The sequence below is a fragment of the Danio rerio genome, chromosome 13, assembly GCF_052040795.2.
Source record: "Danio rerio strain M-AB ecotype USA chromosome 13, GRCz13ab, whole genome shotgun sequence".
NCBI classification, from domain to species: Eukaryota; Metazoa; Chordata; class Actinopteri; order Cypriniformes; family Danionidae; genus Danio; species Danio rerio.
In genome coordinates, this window is record NC_141033.1 from 732,501 (window position 1) to 751,210 (window position 18,710).

Genomic DNA, 18,710 nt, shown 5'->3' on the forward strand with positions numbered 1-18,710 from the left:
TGTGTGTGTGTACATGTTTTTGTGACATATCAGGACACAAATCTGTATAATGACATGGGTATGACACGGGTATTACAAAAAGCAGGTGAAATATGGGGACATTGGTGACGTCCTCATTACTCAAAAAGCCTATAAATCCCACAGGATGAGTTTAATCAGAGAGTAAAGCTGCACACTGACTCCTGTGATGATTAGGGGTGGGGTGGGGTGAGGGCAATACAATATACGGTTTGAACAGTGTAAAACAGTACAAAAACAAACGTGTGTGTGTGTGTGTGGCCAGTTTGTTGTGATTGTTTTTAACATATAGAGAATGCAATAAATTACTTTCATATTTCAAGGTGCAAAGTGTCAACTTATATTCTCAATACAAGTCAATTAATCTTAAAAAGTTGTAAAAATTCCTTAGTAATTAAAGGGATGACAAATGAGATAATGAAATTTGTAAATTACATATTTATCATGCAGGTGTGGATTGATGTTTGTATTTTAAACACACACACACACACACACACACACACATACACACACACACACATACATATATACAGTTGAGGACAGAATTATTAGCTCACCATTGCATTTTTTTTGTTTTTTTAATATTTCCCAAATGATGTTTAACAGGGCAAGGAAATTTTCACAGTGTGTCTGAAAATATTTGTTCTTCTGCAGAAAGTTTTATTTGTTTCATTTCGGCTAGAGTAAAAGCAGTTTTTATTTTTTAATCACCATTTTAAGCTCAATATTATTAGCCCCTTTAAGCTATATTTTTTCTAGATTGTCTACAGAACAAACCATCGTTATACAATGACTTGCCTAATTACCCTAGTGAAGCCTTTACATGTCACTTTAAACTGTATAGAAGTGTCTTGAAGAATATCTAGATGTCATGATGACAGTAAATAATATGAGACTAGATATTCTTCAAGACACTAGGCAGGTTATTGTATAACAGGTTTGTTCTGTAGACAATCTAGAAAAAATATAGCTTACAGGGGCTAATAATATTGACCTTAAAATGGTGTTTAAAAAATTAATAACTGCTTTTATTCTAGCCCAAATAAACCAAATAAGACTTTCTCCAGAAGAAAAAATATTATCAGACACACTGTGAAAATTTCCTTGCCCTGTTAAACATCATTTGGGAAATATAAAAAAAAAGAAGAAAACAATTCGAAGGGGGCGAATAATTCTGACTTCAACTGTATATATATATATATATATATATATATATATATATATATATATATATATATATATATATATATATATATATATATATATATGCACACATATTTCAAAATGCTGCAAACAAATCCCAGTTTGCATGTTCATTTGCAATAATTACAACAACAAATATGCACATCTGTTGACTATAATTTGATATACAGTATATGTTCATATTGAGTCATGTATTAGATTTCTGTAAGGGCCACAAATCAGACAATTAAAGGCCATAATTGCCATTATTTTAAACAGCTTGATACAATACAGGGAATCAGGCTGGGTTTGGGTTTATATAGCTTATTTTGCGCTTCATGACCACGACTGAACACCTGCTAACTGTAAATGTAGAAAGAGATGTAGAATTCTCTTATATCCACCTTGTTGTGTGAGATACCGGCGGAGCAGCGAAACCCGGTGTGTTCCTCCACAGCAGCCCTCATCTGCTCCACTATCAGAGCCCCGACGGCCAGATGCAGATCCGCAGGTGAAGATTCAGTGCTGGAGGACAGAAGATCCAGCCACTGCTGCAGACCTGCGGCCCGCTGCGCATCTGCACAAACACAACACACAGCACAGCGATGGGAAGAGGATGAGGAAACAGCTCACTCAAGTAAAAGTACCATTACATTACACAGAAAACAAGATTTAAAGATTTTCCACTTGACTAGATCTTAATTAAGTCATTCAAACATCTCTTGAAGCCTCTCTATAGGTTTACTCCAGGGGTGTCCAAACTCGGTCCTGGAGGGCCGGTGTCCTGCAGATTTTAGCTCCAACTTGCCTCAACACACCTGCACGGATGTTTCTAGAAAGCCTAGTAAGAGCTTGATTAGCTAGCCCAGGTGTGTCTGATTGGGGTTGGAACTAAATTTCGCAGGACACCGGCCCTCCAGAACCGAGTCTGGACACCCCTGGTTTACTCTCTACTGGACAGTTGGTCTTGAGCATCCGCCATTTTTGTAGTTTGTTTACACTTTTCCCCTGAATTTGTAGTTCTAATTGAATTCACATGGAGGGTGGGGACGTAACGGTATCAAAATTCCGCTATTGCAGAATGACGGTATTTACAATAGCGTTACATCCCTAATGGTGGGCAATATTAGCAGTTAGAGTAGGGACATCTCTACACTTCACATTTCTACCAGAAATACTAGACCATCTGGACCCTTTGGCGAACTCTATATAGTGTACCAACAATAGTGAAGGGTAAAACTGACCCTGTGTTTACATTTTTGGGTGAACTGTCTCTTTAATACCAGGTGAGAACAGGGCTGACCTCTGTCCAGGTGTGTGTTCTCCTGCTGTGTAGGGAAACCCTGAATGTGTGTGTTCTTCAGCTGCTGCGCCGTGATGTCCTGCACACTGGTGTTCTTCAGGCGCTCCTGAACGCTGGCCGTCAGGTCCATATAGGCCTCGTCAATGCTGGCTCTCTCGATCACAGCGAAGCGGGACATCACCTCGATCACCTCCACACTCGCCTCCCTGTAGCTGAAACACACACACACGCGCACACAAACACAAGGTCCAAAAAATACTATGTTAGGGATACATATTAAATAGGGGTGGCACAGTGGTTAGCACTAAGGTCACTGGTTCGAGTCCCAGCTGGGTCAGTTGGAGTTTCTGTGTGGAGTTTGCATGTTCTCCAAGTGTTGGCGTGGGCTTCCTCTGGGTGCTCCGGTTTCCCCCACAGTCCAAACACTATAGGGGAACTGATGAATTAATGTGGCCATAGTGTATGAGTGTATGAGTGTGTGTGTGTGAGTGTGTTTGTGTGTGTGTGTTTGTGTGTTTGTGTGTGTTTGTTTGTGTTTGTTTGTGTTTGTGTGTGTGTGTGTGTGTGTGTGTGTGTGTGTGTGTGTGTGTGTGTGTGTGTGTGTGTGTGTGTGTGCGAATAAGTGTGTATAGGTGTTTCCAAGTGGGTTGCTGCTGGAAGGGCATGGGCTCCATAAACAATATGCAGGGATAGTTGGTGGTTCATTCCGCTGTGGAGACCCCTGATGAATAAGGGGACTAAGCCGAAGGAAAATGAATAAATGATAAATATTAAATAAAAGATTCATAAACAGGATCCCAATCACAATTTAAATGTATTTTATTTCGATTCCTAAAAATATTCGGTGACCAAACTCTTAATTTAATGCATGTATCTGATTGATAAAACTGTTTAGTTTAAATGCACCAAAACATATTGGCTATATTTATTGAAAAAAAATATAAATAAAAATAAAAATGTGCTTTTTGCAAAGGAGGTGTGCTCATTTATGCTGAGCACTGTGCGCTTTTAATTATTAGAATCACAAATAGACATAATTAATATGTCTTATATCTGACATGGAGTTCTGTATGGGACTATTCATTGCAATTAATCGCAATAAATTCTTTGACATTTAATCTTCATCTAAATTGTAATTAGTAAGTAATAACTGTTGAAGTGGCTCTGAGAATAAACAGCTCTTACTGTGTGAGATCCGCCTTCCCGTGAGCCTCTGGGACCCGAGCCACCTGCAGATCTGGACACAGCTTTCTGGCATCATCCGCGAACATGTTCCTGCCGACTCCATGAGCTCTGGCCTCGTAACTCACCGCTATAATGCTGGACACAGTAATCACAGCACTTGAACACAGATCCTCTGAGGAAGACTGAGGTCCAGTTGGCTTTATTTTCACACAAGTGTTCATTTTAATGCTCTCTATAGTGTTTACGGCTACTTTAAATGTTGGGTCTGAAATACAAAACAACTCAGCACTATTTATTAATATTATTATTAACTGACTAAACAATGTTGTGCTTTGATATTCACTGAATATATTCTGAATGTGTTAATATAAAACTAATTTTACCTCAATATCGCATTATCAGCCAGTGCTGTCAAATACAACACTGATCACAGTCAGTAAATAGTGCTGATGTTGTTTTTAGTCATACTTACATGCTGTTTCACACCCAATATTCAAAATACCATGGTAAACTATACAGGGAGGGTGTCAGGAGTCGTCACTGAATGAATGTGCAAATATAAAACCAACTTTACCCCAATAAAGATTACTATAGTATATTTGTAATGTAGGTCAGTAACATTACTAAACTAATAAAATGCATTACACATGTCTTTTTAAATCATGTATTTGAGATCTGTAGTGAAATAAAGCTCCCAGCTCTGATTATATTGTATATTTCTGCTTATATCTGTGCTGTTTTGCTCATTTCTGTGCAGTGTTTCTGTCAGTTTTCTATTGGGGTGAAGTTGGTTTTATATGCTGAAGCATTAATTGAGTATTTTAAATGCTGTAACATACAGTATAATACACTTTACCAAAGCATAGTTAAAAATTGCTAGTTTATTAGTGATGTAGGACGGTACTAAACTTGACAGAATACATTACAAATGACTTTTCAATGAGCATATTTTGTGATAATGAGGTAAAGCTGGTTATATGTTGACACATTTGCTCATTTCTGAACAGTGACAACTTGTGAAACGCTAAATATTACATATTTGGTGTGAAATAGCATGCAGGTCTGACTTCACAATGACATTTTCACTATTTTATTGACTATAAGCAGTGTTGTACTTTGATATTCACTGGCTGATAATGTGAATTCCCCATTTACGGTTTGCAAAAAACACTTTTCTGAAATGATATGATGAATATAAAACCAACTTTTACCTCAATATCACATTATCAGCCGGTGGCTATCAAAATACAACACTGATCACAGTATAGAGGTAAAGCTGGTTTTATATTCCCACATTCGTTCATTTAGAAGTCTATATATTGTTTACCATGTTACTTTGAATATTCGATCGGAATTAACATGCAAGTATGACTTGAAAACAACATTAACACTGTTTAAATGACTGAACAATGTTGTACTTTGATAGTCATTGAGTGCTAATATGATTTTGCTATTTAGAGTTTGCAAATAATACTTTAAAGAAATTATATTATTAAGGGGAAAGTCCGAATGTGTAAATATAAAACCAACTTTACCTCTATCATCACAGTCTGTAAATAGCGCTGATGTTGTTTTTAGTCATACTTACATGCTGTTTCACACCCAATATTCAAAATACCATGGTAAACTATACAGGGGGGGTGTCAGGAGATGTCACTGAATGAATGTGTGAAAATAAAACCAACTTTACCCCAGTTAAAATTACTATAACAGTATATCTGTGATGTAGGACATTACTAAACTTGACTAATCTAACGGAATACGCTACACATGTCTTTTTAAAGTATGTATTTTGAGATCTGCAGTGAAATAAAGCTCCCAGCTCTGGTTATATTGCATATTTCTGCTTAAATTTGTGCTGTTTTGCTCATTTGTGTGCGGGTTTCTGTCAGTTTCCTCACCCTCCGCCTTTCCAGGTCTTGTACTGCGCCACAACGCAGGGTTTGTTCTTCAGCTCGGGCTTCAGTCTCTGCTCCACCTGCACATAGAAGCAGTCCATGTCCACCAGCGCGACCACTCGCTCCTTCCCGAAATCCATCAGCGTGAGATCATAAATCTGGATTATTATGAAAGTCTGTCTGTGTTATGGAACTTCCTGGTGTTCTCCGCGGGTAAAGCTCGAGCTCTTCTTCTTCGTCTGTCTCTGTGTGGAGCAGCGCGAGTGTGATCTGCGCACTGCCCTCTGGCGCACTTGAAGATAAATATTGAGTTAAATTATTATTATAGTTAAATATTTTTACATTACAGCGAGGGTGAGGGTAGATATAGTCAGATGTCAATAAAATACAATTCATGAATAATTTATTAAAATAATATAAATAACTGACTTTAACAGGTGTGCCATTCTCACGGGTTGTTGCTAGAAGGGATACAGCTGCTGACAAAAGTTAACGAGAACTGTTTATTAAATGAAATGATCCACTAATTGTATTTTATTAACGTCCATTCCTACCCAACACTAAACCCAACCCTCATTGTAATGTAAAAACACCAACTATAGCAAGAATTATTAATATTAATTATTAAATTACCCGTTCATTGTATTTCATTAACATCTACCGCTAAACCCAAACCTCACAGTGATGTAAATTACGTAAATTTAAGTATTATTCATATTATTTAATAAATTATCCATGTAATTGTATTTTAATAACACCAACCCCAACCCACAGTAATGTATAATTATATTATACCGAGTATTATTCATATTTTTTATTAAATTACCTATTAAATTATATTTTATTAATGCCTACCCCAACCCTAAACCCATCACAGTAACATGAAAACCGTAATTATACAGAGTATTTTTCATATTATTTAATAAATTACCCATTAGATTGTATTTAATATCTATTCTAAACTACTCTTTTATATTGCCTACACATAAATAAATACTTTAAAATGCTCTATATCTAAAATGCTCTGGTGATTAATCCATAAAATGCTATCTCTATATACATATACTATCTAAACACAAAAATACTCTGTATCTGGGGATTGATACTTTAAATCACTCTATATCTACTCTGGGATACTCTCTAAAATACTCTAAATCTACTCTGGGATACTCTATATATCTAAATACTCTAAAATACTCTGTATCTACTCTGGGATACTCTGTAAAATACTCTAAATTTACTCTGGGATACTCTCTCTATCTATTTAAATACTCTAAAATACTCTATGTCTGGGGATGGATAATCCAAATACTCTCTCTCTAAATATATCTCTAAATACTTAAAAATATTTTAAGATTATGTTTATAAATAATATATAATAATATATTCAATAAAATAAAAATTAACAATATAAAAATGTTTTGATTGAAGTGTCAAAAGAAAGGCAGACTGCCACATGCAGTGCCTCATTTGGATGTGTCTGAAGTCTTGGAGCTCGACTTCCCTACGTTTCGCCTACAAATGTTGCCTTGAGCTTGTTTGGAGGTTCTAGCAGGGGAGCGCAGCTACTTCTATACCAGCGATGCTCGTGTCCGCCGGGGGAAACTCGTCCTCTTCCACCGAGCGCGGAGCTTCGGGAGGGACACACGTGGAGCGGTGAGGGAGGGAGGGGACACCCGCCTAGCCAGCCAGATCAGCCGAATCAACCCTAGCGATCAATGGGGTGACAGATGTCGCAGCCAGATCGCCCTCACATCCGACAACAGAAGAGTGGCCGAGTCTTTATATACGACGCGTCTCAGCTATAGTTTACATCAGCGGTAACATGAAACTGATTATTACTGAATATTATTACTAATTTTGAACATATACATGATTATAATTAACACCCTGTGCTTGACTTTCTTTAAAACTGTGTTTTTAATGATTTATAGCGGTTTAAAGAGCTTACAGGGCATTACCCAGAATGCTTCGCTGTTATGGAAAAATAAAGAGCTGCTATTGGATGTACGTCACGGGTGCGTTCTGTTTACGCTGAACTGAGCGTCACGGAAGCGCAAAGAAAAGTGGATTGAAGAGGGTGTATGTGGAATTAATATGGTTTCATTTCACAAATTTCATGGGACAGATAATTATAAACATCTTTTACAGGTTTTTAATTGTTGGTTTGTTATATGTAGACTGTCAATGTACTGTATAACAGTAATTGTAAAAATGGAGATAAGTTAGTCTTCAAGAAAAAAGCGAACTATGCCTCACAAACGAGATTGTATGTAAATTTGTTAATCCTAATTCAAATTGTGTCGTCTGTCCCAAATGCCCACATGTTAAAGTGTGTTGGTCTGATTTATCCATCAAAATGGCAATTTAACATTGATGTTTCCATGTGTGATATAATTACTTTTCTCATGACAAACATAACACAGAATTGATATTGAATGTCTTTAATGTGTTGAACACAAGACAAGATATTCTGAAGAATGTTTGAACAAAGCAGGCAATGGCAAAAAAATGCTTCTTAATCATCACATTTACACACATCTCAGTTCTGTGTACATTATTTAGCCGACTCTGATTTTGTGTGATTTGGTCTTGCTGGTGTTTCCCGCTGTCAGTAGAGCAGTCCGGCGAAATGACAAAGAAAGCTGATCCTGATTCCTCATGCGTGCATTTAAAACGCTGATTATCTCACAGAAAGAAGCTGATAGAGCCAAGCTAGAGGTCGATTTTGTGGATGAACCATGTTTGTTTTTTAAATAAAGTCTTAAAATGTAAACAACTTTTTAAAAAAAACATCACATCATGTAAATAATTTGTCATTTAATAAGAATATGTCAATAACCTAATTTTGACAAAAATGTCAGACAGAACCTTAAAACTCTGAGGTGACGATATGTCATTTCAATCGTGACCGTGTTATAATGTGGCTCTGGATGAAAGCTTCTGCTCAATATCTGTATTTTGATGAGTCACTTTAATAATGTGATTAGTCATGCAGTAAAGATCATCATAGGCTGTATGAAGGCTTTATAGGCTGTATAATGACAGAGCACTTTTTTATCTAAATTAGTCTGTAATGAACGTGCAGAAATGAACGTTTTATTATCACTCAATTTTTTAAATTTAAATATTTTACACTCCCTCAGTGTTTAACTGCAGAAACTGATCTGTACTGTGATCGTGTGCCAGAAATGCTTAATTATGAGGATCACTGACGTCAGCAGTGCTGGAGTTTGGGTTAGCTAAAGTGAAAATTCACACTGCGTCATCATGAGACTGTGTGTGTGTGTGTGTGTGTGTGTGTGTGTGTGTGTGTGTGTGTGTGTGTGTGTGTGTGTGTGGCGCAATGGGCTGTTGTAAATCAGTGTTGGGTCAAATATGGACAAACCCAACAGTACTGGGTTAAAATGTTTCATTTAAATGTAAATTTAAATTGAAAAAATAAACAAACACATATTGGGTTTGTCCATATTTGACTGAACACTGAGTTACAACCCAGAATGTGTGTGTGTGTATGTGTGTGAAAGAAAGAGAGCTAAATGTGAAACTATGTTTATGCAGTCATTTAAACAGTAAAAATTTGTAAAAAAAAATCCAGCCAAATTCAGAGTTTGCATGTTCTCCCTGTGTTGGTGTGGGTTTCCTCTGGGTGCTCTGGTTTCCCCCACAGTCCAAACACATGTACAGGTGAATTGAATAAGGTAAATTGGCCGTAATGGGAGTGTGTAAGAGTGTGTGGGTGTTTCCCAGCACTGGGTTGCTGCTGGAAGGGCATCCGCTGCATAAAACATGTGCTGGATAAGTTGGCGGTTCATTCCACTGTGGTGACCCCAGATTAATAAAGGGACTAAACCAAAAAGAAAATGAATGAATGAACAAATACATTTATTGCTTTGTAAAATTTGTAATCAGTTAAAACCCTGAATTTTGCCAATGTTCATATATTTCAGAAAAATATAAGATCAGAAGAAGATAAGATCTTGTTACTGCGAACATTTTAAAAGTGTGTGTGTATTTGTGTGTGTGTGTGTGTGTGTGTGTGTGGATGGTGGCAGCTGTATGAGATCCAAAGTCTACATCCTACACCCCTGACTTTGTATAAAATGTGCTATATAGTTAATCTTATAATTTGATCTTTTATTATTTCTATGCATTTATCTTGGATAAATTTCACGTCATATTTTTTTGAGAGCAAAGAAATTCACTGAGAGATAAAAAATTATTACAAATTGTAATTTACAACCTATGCATACTCATTCATCTCGCGATTTCTCATCTGGATCACAATAGTGACCGTACATTCGTAATTTTTTTTTCAGGTTACTTTATTAATTAAAATGGACACCTAATAAACTGGCACTTTAAAGAAGTCAAGTGAGAGTATGAGGATGAAGCATCTACATCGGCCTCTTCTTCACATTCTATTTAAATGTGGAGTTTAATCGGAGAAAGGGCTGCTTGACATGTGTCAAATATTAGAAAGGGGTGCACACAGCAAAAAGTTTGGGATATAGACAATATAACAGACAATACAAAGAGTTAGATTTGTTTTACTTTAGTATAAAATAGCTAATCATAATACAACTATAATAAAATACTAACCACAATATTATAAGGTTACAAAAAAAACCACAAGGCACAATTTGAACATTAAATATTTGCAAAGATCTCAAGAATATCTACATCCATACACTTATCATGTTTACAATCAATTAGGAGTCTTGCTTGTGTGCTTTAACCTTTGTCCTGACGTCTATACAGTCCAGGACTTGTGTTTTTATCTCCGCCTCTGCATTACACTGAGCATTTATAAATGTGCTGAAACTCCTTCAGTCAGTCCAGCAGCAAGAGTTCAAGACTCTCTTCATCCTCTCAAAATGTCCGGGAAAGTCGTGCTGCATTACTTCAATGGCAGAGGGAAGATGGAGTCGATCCGGTGGCTCTTGGCTGTTGCTGGAGTCCAGGTTTGTTGCAGGAACACAAATGTTTGCTCTGGTGATGCACTTTAGATTTTTTTAACCTAGAGATAGTGGTGACTCAGTGGTGTTGCACTGTAGCATCACAGCAAGAAGGTCGCTGGTTTAAGTCCCGGCGGGGCCAGATGGCATTTCAGTGTGGAGTTTGCATGCTCTCTATGTGTTGGCGTGGGTTTCCTCCGGGTGCTCCCCACAGTCCAAACACATGCGCTATAGGGGAACTGATCAACTAAATAGAGCCTTGTGAATGAGTGTGTATGGGTGTTTCCCAGCACTGGGTTGCAGCTGATAGGGAATCCGCTGTGTAAAAGCTGTGCTGGAATAGTTAGCAGTTCATTCTGCTCTGTTGACCTCTGCAATAGGGACTAAGCTGAAGGAAAATAAATGAATGAATGAATTTTTAATTAAATTGCATAAGCTACTGTTGTACTATGTTCATACTAATGATATCACACATGTTTTACTTGTCTTAATTGTGCATTTGTGTGTTCTTCACAGTTCGAGGAACCTCCGTGAAGTTGGCACCCCATAAAAACAAATAATCCCCAAAACTATGCCATTCGTTTGTGCTACGTTTGTGCTGATTTGTGCCGCAAAAACGAACGTTTGTGCTGGTTTGGGGTCTGAGATATTAAGCATTATTTTTTTTACCGTGTGACGTCACTCTCCACCCCATGTTGCGCAATTGACTTCAAAACAGCACAGGTCGTTTGTGCTCGGTTTGTGCTGGTTTGTGCCGTTAAAACGAACACGGTATCTGTTTTCCTCTTTTAGATATAAGCAAAATATTTCGGGAGCCGTGACGTCACTCTCCACCCCATTTCCTCCAAATTGCACAAAACTGGTATCATTCGTTTGTGCTGGGTTTGTGCTGGTTTGTGCCGTTAAAATAAACACTTTATCTATTTTCGTTGTTTAGATATAATCAAAATATTTCGGGAGCCGTGACGTCATTCTCCACGTTGTCTAAATCACACCAAACTGGTCTCATTCGTTTGTGCTCGGTTTGTGCTGGTTTGTGCCGTTAAAATAAACACTTTATCTATTTTTATTGTTTAGATATTGCCTTATCAAAACATTTCGGTAGCCGTGACGTCACTCTCCACCCCAGGTTGTCTAAATTGCACAAAACAGGTGTCATATGTTAGTGCTCGATTTGTGCTGGTTTGTGCCGATAAAATAAACACTTTATCTATGTTTATTGATTAGATTTTGCCTAATTAAAACATTTCGGGAGCCGCGATGTCATTCAGCGCCCCATTATTTCCTCTAAATTGCACAAAACAGGTGTCATATGTTAGTGCTGGATTTGTGTTGGTTTGTGCAATAACAATTAACACTTTATCTATGTTTATTGATTAGATATTGCCTAATTAAAACATTTCGGGAGCCGCGATGTCATTCAGCGCCCCATTATTTCCTCTAAATTGCACAAAACAGGTGTCATATGTTAGTGCTGGATTTGTGTTGGTTTGTGCAATAACAATTAACACTTTATCTATGTTTATTGATTAGATATTGCCTAATTAAAACATTTCGGGAGCCGCCACGTCACTCAGCGCCCCATTATTTCCTCTAAAATGCACAAAACAGGTGACACTCTTTAGTGCTGGATTTGTGCTGGTTTATGCCATTAAAATAAACACTTTATCTGTTTGTATTGTTTAGTTATTGCCTAATCAAAACACTTTGGGAGCCGCGACGTAATATTGCACGAAACAGACATTCAGTTGTGCTGGTTGTGCCGTTAATAAACACTTTATCTATTTTCCTTGTTTGGATTTAACCAAAATATTTGGTTAGATTTGTGCTGGTTTGTGCCATGAAAATGAACAACAGGTATTTATATTTGTGCACAAATATGTTACTTTCGTTTACTCACAAATTGTGCTCGTTTGTGCTGCAAAAATAGCCTATTATTTGTAAAAAAAAAAAATAATAATATCAGATCATTAAGAGGTCTCTCCACCCCAGTTGCTACATATTTACTAAAATAGTCTCATTTGTGTTATGACATATTAAAAAAATTGCAAATATATGACAGAAGATTGTGATACAATATGAGGCATATTAAATTCCTAGGCCTACTTTCCACTGACTGAAAATCATCCACCCGCACAGTTGGCCTCAAACTAAAATATAATTCGTATATTTTTTTTGGAAAAAAATTTCTTTTTGAAACAAATTTCGCATATAGTTTGTCTCTTTAAAAGCCGCTTTTCCAATCGTTCGGAATCGTTAGGCTCACATTCCGTGCTAAACCAGGCAAGACAGCAAATCAATTTTATTTGGAGGGAAAATGACCAAAATTTAACGTGATGAATGAAAATGATTGGAGGGGAAATAAATGTATCAAAAATTTCATACATTACAGAAAAATAAACAATGATATAAAAACAATAATAGTGCATTTGTATTAGAGTGGCAGAAATATATTTTTTGACAGGCCTTAGGCAAAGCAAGCGGGCACTTTCACTAATAAAAAATATAGCACTTAAATTATTTCATTTTTAACAATCAATAAATTACACAGAGGTTTTATATGAAAAGTTGATAAAAATATAAAATATACATTTTGTTGGTAAAATAACCATTTAAACAATAGCTGTTATTTATTTTAGTATTCAAACATTGAATACCGATTTTTTTCAAGTGAAATAAAAATGAAAATGAAACAACAGCATATCAGGATGTAAAGCATATTCATATTAAAGCAATTCCTGGTTGAGATTTTAGAAAATATAGCTACCCAGTATATATTAAAGATCACAGAGAAATTACATGTCCCCAAAAATGTCCAGCTTATATTTAACTGAATTGTATAAATATAAAAAAAAAAAAGTTGCTCATTTTATTTTTATTAAACATTTGTTATTTTTTATTAGCAAAAACAATATCAACATTTAAGAATCTATATTTATTTCATTCATTCATTCATTCGACTTTTTTATTGGTGCATATATAGGCTATAATTTAAATTATACAACAGTACCTTGGACAGCTACAGTGCCACTAAAGCTTTCAAACAAAAGTCCAAAAAATTAAAGTTTTAAAGTTTAAATTAATTTTCTCCGGTGACGGCCGACATCACAACACGCTGTATAACCGTCCCTCAGGTGGTAGCCTATAGCCGGCATTAAATTACAAAACAAGCTGTCTGGGCCTTGAATTAAAAAAGTTTAGTTATTTCCTCATTGTTTAAAGAGTCTACAAGTTATTAAATATAAAATAAATATAATAATATTAATAATAATGACAATAATAAGAAGATAACTAAGGATAACTAAAATATGACAAAATATTACATGTTTATCTTTTATTAAACCAAATCAAAATGGTCAAAATAACATCCTACAGCCCGTGATAAAAACGCACAGTGTTTACCAATTAAGTGAATGTAAATATTTTATATGATTGTTGTTGTTATTATTATTATTAATTGTAATTAATTAATCAATTATTTATTGTTATTTTATTGCCATTTGGACATTGTTCTTTTACTGTATGACAAACAACACAATCACGAAAACCAAAACTTATCTGTAGAAAACGCATAGCCTATGTGTTTGCGTGTGTTATAATCTATTTTTTCCCATAAAATAAATATTGACTAAATAAGTCCACTAAAGCTGCTTTACTTAATCATAAGTGGTAGGCCTACCTACCACAACAGAAAAGTTTAGGCTGCTAGTTTAAATACGAAAGCAGCCTAATATGGACGACCAGATGATAAGAGTATTTAAGAGAAAATCGCTGCATGGTTAAACAGGTAAAAAAATGTATATTAATACATTTTTTTAAAATTAATAAATAAAATTAATACAAATTATATATATATTTTTGAAATTATTTTCCCCCCTATGGTTAAGCATGCTGGCTACTCATATGAGACTAAAACGAAGTAGATAAGTAAAGCAGGGTTGTAGCCAATTATCTTTATATTGGCCAAGCCCTTTTACTTGGATTAAATCTGTCAAAATTATGTTCGCATCCTTCATGCTTTTTCTAATAATAAATAAATCTCAGAATAACCTTGGCCTAGGCTATCTAAAAAAATAAAGCATCTTAAATAAAATTTCTATCAGCCCAAACAAATTTAAATATTTTAAAATATGCGGGTAGCTGATATCATTATCTTTCATTCAATATTTTAATAAAAGAAGCAACACTAACGAAACTTTCAGGTACAATCCAGCACAAATGAAACGCACACAAACGAGACTATTTTAGTAAATATGTAGCAACTGGGGTGGAGAGACCTCTTAATGATCTGATATTATTTTTTTTTTTACAAATAATAGGCTATTTTTGCAGCACAAATGAGCACAATTTGTGAGTAAACGAAAGTAACATATTTGTGCACAAATATAAATACCTGTTGTTCATTTTCATGGCACAAACCAGCACAAATCTAACCAAATATTTTGGTTAAATCCAAACAAGGAAAATAGATAAAGTGTTTATTAACGGCACAACCAGCACAACTGAATGTCTGTTTCGTGCAATATTACGTCGCGGCTCCCAAAGTGTTTTGATTAGGCAATAACTAAACAATACAAACAGATAAAGTGTTTATTTTAATGGCATAAACCAGCACAAATCCAGCACTAAAGAGTGTCACCTGTTTTGTGCATTTTAGAGGAAATAATGGGGCGCTGAGTGACGTGGCGGCTCCCGAAATGTTTTAATTAGGCAATATCTAATCAATAAACATAGATAAAGTGTTAATTGTTATTGCACAAACCAACACAAATCCAGCACTAACATATGACACCTGTTTTGTGCAATTTAGAGGAAATAATGGGGCGCTGAATGACATCGCGGCTCCCGAAATGTTTTAATTAGGCAATATCTAATCAATAAACATAGATAAAGTGTTAATTGTTATTGCACAAACCAACACAAATCCAGCACTAACATATGACACCTGTTTTGTGCAATTTAGAGGAAATAATGGGGCGCTGAATGACATCGCGGCTCCCGAAATGTTTTGATTAGGCAAAATCTAATCAATAAACATAGATAAAGTGTTTATTTTATCGGCACAAACCAGCACAAATCGAGCACTAACATATGACACCTGTTTTGTGCAATTTAGACAACCTGGGGTGGAGAGTGACGTCACGGCTACCGAAATGTTTTGATAAGGCAATATCTAAACAATAAAAATAGATAAAGTGTTTATTTTAACGGCACAAACCAGCACAAACCGAGCACAAACGAATGAGACCAGTTTGGTGTGATTTAGACAACATGGGGTGGAGAATGACGTCACGGCTCCCGAAATATTTTGATTATATCTAAACAACGAAAATAGATAAAGTGTTTATTTTAACGGCACAAACCAGCACAAACCCAGCACAAACGAATGATACCAGTTTTGTGCAATTTGGAGGAAATGGGGTGGAGAGTGACGTCACGGCTCCCGAAATATTTTGCTTATATCTAAAAGAGGAAAACAGATACCGTGTTCGTTTTAACGGCACAAACCAGCACAAACCGAGCACAAACGACCTGTGCTGTTTTGAAGTCAATTGCGCAACATGGGGTGGAGAGTGACGTCACACGGTAAAAAAAATAATGCTTAATATCTCAGACCCCAAACCAGCACAAACGTTCGTTTTTGCGGCACAAATCAGCACAAACGTAGCACAAACGAATGGCATAGTTTTGGGGATTATTTGTTTTTATGGGGTGCCAACTTCACGGAGGTGTTCGACCTGGTGTTTTTCACCAAAAAGGAGCAGTTTGATAAACTCCTGAACGGTATATTATCATTAAATGTGTTTTTTTTGTGTGTTAAAGGGACTGTACATCCAAAACATGAACATTCCCTTATTATTTACTTTTAAGAATGTCTTTAATGTGTTGAACACAAGACTAGATATTCTGAAGAATGTTTGAACAGTGATCAGTGTGTGTTTAATGCAGATGGAGCTCTGACGTTCCAGCAGGTTCCTCTGGTGGAGATTGACGGGATGAAACTGGTACAGTCGAAGGCCATCCTGAACTACATCGCAGGAAAATACAACCTCTATGGAAAAGACCTTAAAGAGCGAGCCATGTACACATCAGCTATACAACTGATCAATAATCATTAGTTTGTTCAGCCACTGTCATTGACTGATGTACTTTTATTCCTGAAGGATCGACATTTACTCAGAGGGTCTGATAGATCTGATGGGAATGATCATAATGGCTCCGTTAGGACCGGCTGAAAACAAGGAGAAGACCTACAGTAGCATCGAGGAAAAGGCCAAAGTGCGCTTCCTTCCAGTGTTCGAGAAGGTACAGACAGCTCTGAGCATTACTTAAAGAGACAGTTCACCACTAAATGAGGACTATTGACTCTCCATCAAGTGCTTATAAACATTGAAGTTTATAAGCACTTATATACCATTGATTTCCATAGTAGGAATTGAAAATATTTGGAAGTCAATGACACGATAACTATAACATAAATATGAAGATATTACTATATTTGTGTCCACACCAGCAGCAAATGATAACAATGCATTTATTGCATTTCCCTCTTGTATCCAGCAGGTGTCCTCAGTGTTTCTATCTCATGTGACCAGTGAATCCAGCTTATGTAATCTATCCAATTAAACAGTAAATTTAGCCATTAGAATGCTGCAAGTGAATGATTAGAGGCGGAGCTTAAAAATAAACCCCGCCCCCCACTCAATATACTGTTTCAGTTGTAAACACGTCATTATACTGTAATTAAAAGTCTGCAGCAACCTCCAGTTCACACAGACTTTAATGTATTCTTCCTATTATCAAACTGCTCCTATTATTGGACATGTAAAGTCCTGCAGTTATGATTTCTGCTTCTGTTTTGGTTGTTTAGGCTCTCGCAAACTCTTCTTTCCTCGTGGGAAAGCAGCTGAGCCGTGCTGATGTTCATCTTCTGGAAGCTACGCTGATGCTGCAGGAGCTGTTTCCCTCCATACTGGCCACATTCCCCAAAATTCAGGTGCTTTTAACACTGTTTTCCTCCTCAAGCCTAAAATCTGACCTAAAATTTGATTGACAGTATAGTTATTAGACCTGTGAGGTCAAAGTGCTAATAGTAGAGTGTGTGTGTGAGAATGAGTGTGTATGGGTGTTTCCCAGTAATGTGTTGGGGCTGGAAGGGCATCTGCTGCGCAAAACATATGCTAGAATAGTGGTTCATTCCACTGTGGTGACTCTGATATATAAGGGACTCAGCTAAAGAAAAAGGAATGAATGTTAATGATTCTGAATTCACTTTTAATGTGTTCTGCAGGCGTTTCAGGACCAAATGAAGGCTTTACCAGCGATCAGCAAGTTCCTCCAGCCGGGCAGCGCTAGGAAACCTCCACCAGATGAGGAGTATGTGAGAATAGTGAAGTCTGTCCTGCCACATCTCTTCAAATAGACGGAACAACCAATAATGCAAATTATTAAACATGCAAATCTTCAATCCACTACACTGATAATATTGAGTCACAGGGTTTACTAAAGGCACTGTGTTTTCAAAGATATTGCTAACAGATAGCATTTATGCAGATCACCTACTGCACCTTTAAGTGAACTTAATATGTAGGTACATTATAGGTACATATATGTGTGAACGAACCTGGCATTAAAGCTCTTTCTGATTCTGATCATTTGTTCTCGTATGTTCTATTGTGTGTAAACGTTGCTCATGCTTTGGCAATACATGACATCTGTCATGAAAATAAAGCAAGTTTTGTTGTTGTTGACATTATTATTAATATTATCATTTAACAAACTGTATTTTGGTTATTACAAGTATTTTGCATGCACAGGGGCGCTGCTAGACATAGAGCTCTACTGGGGCACAGCTCCTCCTTCCAAAAAATAAATAAAAATAAATAAATATATAATTTATTTAATATTTCATTTATATATATATATATATATATATATATATATATATATATATATATATATATATATATATATAATTTTTAAATAAATAACAGTATTATTGATATTATACAATTATTATTCTAAATAAATAACAGAAATTGATCCTAAATGTAACTGAAAAACAATCTAAAGACACAACTGGAGTGATGCTAAGATCATTTAAGAAACTTTTTGCATGAATATTAATTTTATTAGAATTAACTTCTATGTCGGTGCCAATAGCCT

General features: G+C 36.0%; 2 protein-coding genes and 1 non-coding gene across 5 annotated transcripts in view; 1 reads left to right on the forward strand and 2 right to left on the reverse strand.

The window, feature by feature from the left end:
• The window catches only part of polh (polymerase (DNA directed), eta), a 12,276-nt gene extending 6,449 nt beyond the window's left edge, over nt 1–5,827 (reverse strand). Inside the window, 4 exon segments of one of the 2 annotated variants that reach the window (NM_001040247.2) lie at nt 1,605–1,777; nt 2,504–2,715; nt 3,689–3,823; nt 5,590–5,798. In NM_001040247.2, coding sequence (NP_001035337.2) covers nt 1,605–1,777; nt 2,504–2,715; nt 3,689–3,823; nt 5,590–5,726 — 657 coding nt within the window. In that variant the 5' untranslated portion in view covers nt 5,727–5,798. 2 annotated transcript variants of the gene reach the window in all.
• A 1,195-nt stretch (nt 5,828–7,022) lies between these two features.
• Nucleotides 7,023–7,344, reverse strand: rn7sk (RNA, 7SK small nuclear). The gene is given in 1 exon segment (NR_029421.1): nt 7,023–7,344. It is a non-coding gene; the product is annotated as an RNA, 7SK small nuclear (small nuclear RNA).
• Nucleotides 7,345–10,413: 3,069 nt separating this feature from the next.
• On the forward strand, nt 10,414–18,300 carry gsta.2 (glutathione S-transferase, alpha tandem duplicate 2). 2 transcript variants are annotated; one of them, NM_001102648.2, is given in 7 exon segments: nt 10,414–10,550; nt 11,061–11,068; nt 16,285–16,328; nt 16,494–16,626; nt 16,709–16,850; nt 17,416–17,541; nt 17,836–18,295. In NM_001102648.2, coding segments are annotated over 7 exon segments (672 nt in total). In that variant the 5' UTR covers nt 10,414–10,463; the 3' UTR covers nt 17,968–18,295.
• The last annotated feature ends 410 nt before the right edge of the window (nt 18,301–18,710 follow it).

Excerpts from the sequence above, each read along its gene's own strand:
- gsta.2 (XM_087277269.1), top strand. The coding sequence starts at position 10,464 with ATGTCCGGGAAAGTCGTGCTGCATTACTTCAATGGCAGAGGGAAGATG. Across the intron at positions 16,329-16,493 it reads GTTTGATAAACTCCTGAACG|ATGGAGCTCTGACGTTCCAG; the intron begins GTATATTATCAT and ends TGTTTAATGCAG. Across the intron at positions 16,627-16,708 it reads GACCTTAAAGAGCGAGCCAT|GATCGACATTTACTCAGAGG; the intron begins GTACACATCAGC and ends TTATTCCTGAAG.